The 3634-nt window shown below is 32.0% G+C and overlaps 1 protein-coding gene across 1 annotated transcript; it reads left to right on the top strand.

Annotated features, from left to right (window-relative positions):
• Positions 1-232: 232 nt before the first annotated feature.
• Positions 233-2794, top strand: LOC132753082 (uncharacterized). The gene has a single exon (XM_060743491.1). It carries the CDS (start codon positions 233-235, stop codon positions 2792-2794), a length of 2562 nt encoding a protein of 853 aa, XP_060599474.1.
• Positions 2795-3634: the final 840 nt, after the last annotated feature.

Here is a 3634-nt window from a genome sequence, read left to right on the forward strand (position 1 = left end):
AAATGTATTCATAATAATCCCTTAAAATCGAGCGATGCATAGCGTCATAATTGATGTAAAAGTAAGTCGATGCAATATTCCCTATATACATATATGTATTCAAATTGAATGATAATTATTTTAGATTTTTTTATCAGAACAATACATGTATTCATTCAAGGAAAACTTGCCTCTACTTGGATATATCTATGATAGCGAACCAATTATTGGTAGGGAATGGTTATTTGAGATAATGGAATCGAAATTTATATCATCAAACTCTACTTTCATGGAAGTTGCAATGATAGCGGGTTATGGAAAATCATCGTTTGTCTCACATATACTTTGTGCAAAAGAAAGGGAGAAGAGTTATGAGATTAAATCACATGTTGTTGGATTTCATATTTGTAAGTTTGATGTAAAAAGTACACAAAGTCCTGCTAGATTTATTCGAAGGTTAATTGGTTTTTTAGCAACAAGAAATGAGGAATACGGAAACATAATTTCCACAATGGCTGATCATAACATTATATACAGTCAAGAGTTTTGTGAGAATGATCCAGTGGCCTGTTTTGACCAAAGTATTATTTTCCCATTTAGACAGCTATCTTTTGATAGTAACTTTCCATGGATATTTATCATAGAGGCAATCGACGAATGTTATGAAAAATCATCTGGCAAAAACCTGATTTTGGAGTTATTAATTAAACGTGTAAGGGAACTACCAGAATGGTTCAAAGTTTTTGTTACGTCAAGAAACATCACTGAATTATACTTTTTAAAAAATTTGGAACACTTTTATTTAAAGCCAAGCGACTCAAGGAATATCAAAGATGTCAAAGAGTATATACAAGTCAAGTACTCGTCACATGGCTTTGAAAACAATGACAGGGAAATAGAAAAAATCATTGAACTTTGTGATGGAAATTTCTTATTTCTAATTCATGCAATTAGATTTCGTTTAGAAAATAATAACATTACATCCTTACCTGACTCATTGGAAGAAATTTATGAATTAAACTTTGATCGGCAATATGACGATACTGATTCGTTTTTACCATCAAAGGCAGTATTAGAAATTGTTTTGGCATCCTTCAACCTTTTAAGAGAAAAAGACATTTTTCATATTTTGGTATCAAATAACATTACTGACAAAGTACAATTCGGTATCCAGATGGAGAAGTTGTCATTCTTTCTCCGGAATGATAATTTTGTTACAATATTTCACCAATCATTATACCAATGGTTGATAAATTCTGGAAATAAAAAGTACTCAATTTCTTTAAAAGCCGGACATGCATATATTTCATGCTTTTTATTAAATGAAATATCTAACAAACGAGAAGTTGACATAGCAGATTTATCAATACACGTGAGTGAAGCTTTAAATGATACGTTAAATCAAAAGTTTCTTGCATTGGATATGGACAACCTTAATCAAACCTATGTAAACGAAGCGTTACATAATGTAATAAGGAAGACAGAAGGTATAAATGCACTTGCTTTATTGATAAAGCACAATCTGGACGTAAATACACTACACGAGGGACAATCCCCATCCTTTATAGCAGCTTTAAAAGGAGATATTGATCAGCTTTTGCTTCTTCTAAACAATGGAGCCAACGTTAGCTTTGTTACAGAAAGTAATTATGCTGTAGATTCCTATGATATATTAAACAAAATAAAGGCTATAAAACAATCTCGTTACTATGGATACGGCCTTATACATATAGCTGCTAAACATGGATATGAGAATATAGTCAGTAAACTTTTAGAATACAACAAAGATATGATCTATTGGAAAACATCCCTTGGACAGCGTCCAAGTGATATTGCGTGTGAAATGGGGAACTTAAATGTTTTACAGACATTTTCCAATTTGGACAATGATATGCTATCCGACTGTATTTACTATGCTGCTCGATCCGGAAATGAAAATATCATTCTGTCTTTGATTGAACGAAAATTAACCCTTAGTTGTATATCTGATGAACAGTCTAGAGATGCATTTAAAGAGATGGAAGTAAAAAATCCTAAAAACGTTGAAATAAAAGATGATTTTACTATACGCATGAATCCTCCCAGTCATATCATATACCCTCTTGATAAATGGTGGATAGTAATGAAGGAAACGCCAATTCACGCCGCAATTTGGTCAGGTTCAACAGAGGTAGCAAAACTTTTAATAAAAATTTTTCCCGGATTACTTGATTGCACAGATTTATTTGGTTATACGGTAACATTGCGGACTGTATTTCGAAATAAATTTGATTTGTTGCCTTTACTTACAGATCATATTTCATCTGACAGATGCGATCCGTATTATTGTGACACAATCCACTTTAGGGATGATTTATTGACAGGTTTATATCATATGGTTGATGGTCCTCCATCCATAAACTACACATCATTATATGTTGAACAGTGTTTTTGTGAGAATGGTTCTTCATTTTTGCATCTTTCTATAAAACATAAGCGGCACGAATTTATGAAGTATGCAATAGAAGAAAACATTATTACTGATTTGAATTCAGCTAACGAAGAAGGAATTTATCCAATTCACTTTGCTGCAAGAGATGCAAATACTTATTTCATTGACTATGCAATAAAAGATTTAAGACTTGATATAAGCAGTATCAAATGTAAAAATGGTTCTACTGCATATCATATCGCTGCGATAACACCATCAATACAAAGTTTATTTCGATTGACAAATGGATTTACGGTAGTAATTCCAGATATAAAGGATATAAATGAAAGAGGATTTTTGCATCATACGTGTTTATTCGATCAAAATTCGCAGTATTATATTTGAAGTCATGAATACGTGATGAACCCCCAAACTAGTTCATTGGAATGCTTCCAATATTTTGTTGAAGTATGTAATATCAATATTCAGTCGACTGATGTGTTCGGAAGAAATATTTTACACTATGCACTAGTAAATGGCCAGTTTTCTATCATCGAATATATAACAATCAACTATCCGTTAGAGTTCAGAAAATTGTTGAATCAAAAAGATGTTAATTCACAGACACCAGTTCAATATGCACTTGCTAAAGTCTATGCAATTAAGAAGACTCGGACTAATTTTCTTGATTTTGCAGTGTTATCTCGTTCTCATTTAACTTTCCTAGATCAATTTAAAAGCTGCTCCTGCATCTTTTTCAAAATGGCATGGGAAATATCTTTTATGTTTACAATACGGGAACTTAATTTTGAGGAATTTCAAACAGTCATAGAACCATTTTTGTATCTATTTCTTATCAAAAGTGGAAATGTGTTCAATTTTATTTGGGCATTTCATACACAAATTACAGACGAAGTTCTTGGAGCACATATTATTAAAATCATAGATGAAAATAAGCAGCCATCTGATGCTACTCTTTGGGATATTGCTCATTATAGAACAACTCTTCTTTTAATGTTTTAAACTGTGCTGCCGAAAATGGCAATCTTGTTTTTCATTATACTCTTATGAAAGGAGGCCGAAAAGAGGCACGCTGGCTGCTAGATGAGATGCGGAATTTAAGTAAGGAGATGATCGTAGATGCTATTGAATTATCGATATTGTATGATGAATATGTAATTCGACTTATCTGATGCTATCAGGAAATATAAAGATGTTTTACAAATAACTGATTTCTGTAAAAAT

The sequence above is a fragment of the Ruditapes philippinarum genome, unplaced genomic scaffold, assembly GCF_026571515.1.
Source record: "Ruditapes philippinarum isolate M1 unplaced genomic scaffold, ASM2657151v2 ctg9926_1_1_1_1, whole genome shotgun sequence".
Lineage (NCBI taxonomy): Eukaryota > Metazoa > Mollusca > Bivalvia > Venerida > Veneridae > Ruditapes > Ruditapes philippinarum.

What these genes read in the sequence shown, in the direction of transcription:
- LOC132753082 (XM_060743491.1), top strand. Translation starts at nt 233, where the DNA reads ATGGAATCGAAATTTATATCATCAAACTCTACTTTCATGGAAGTTGCA.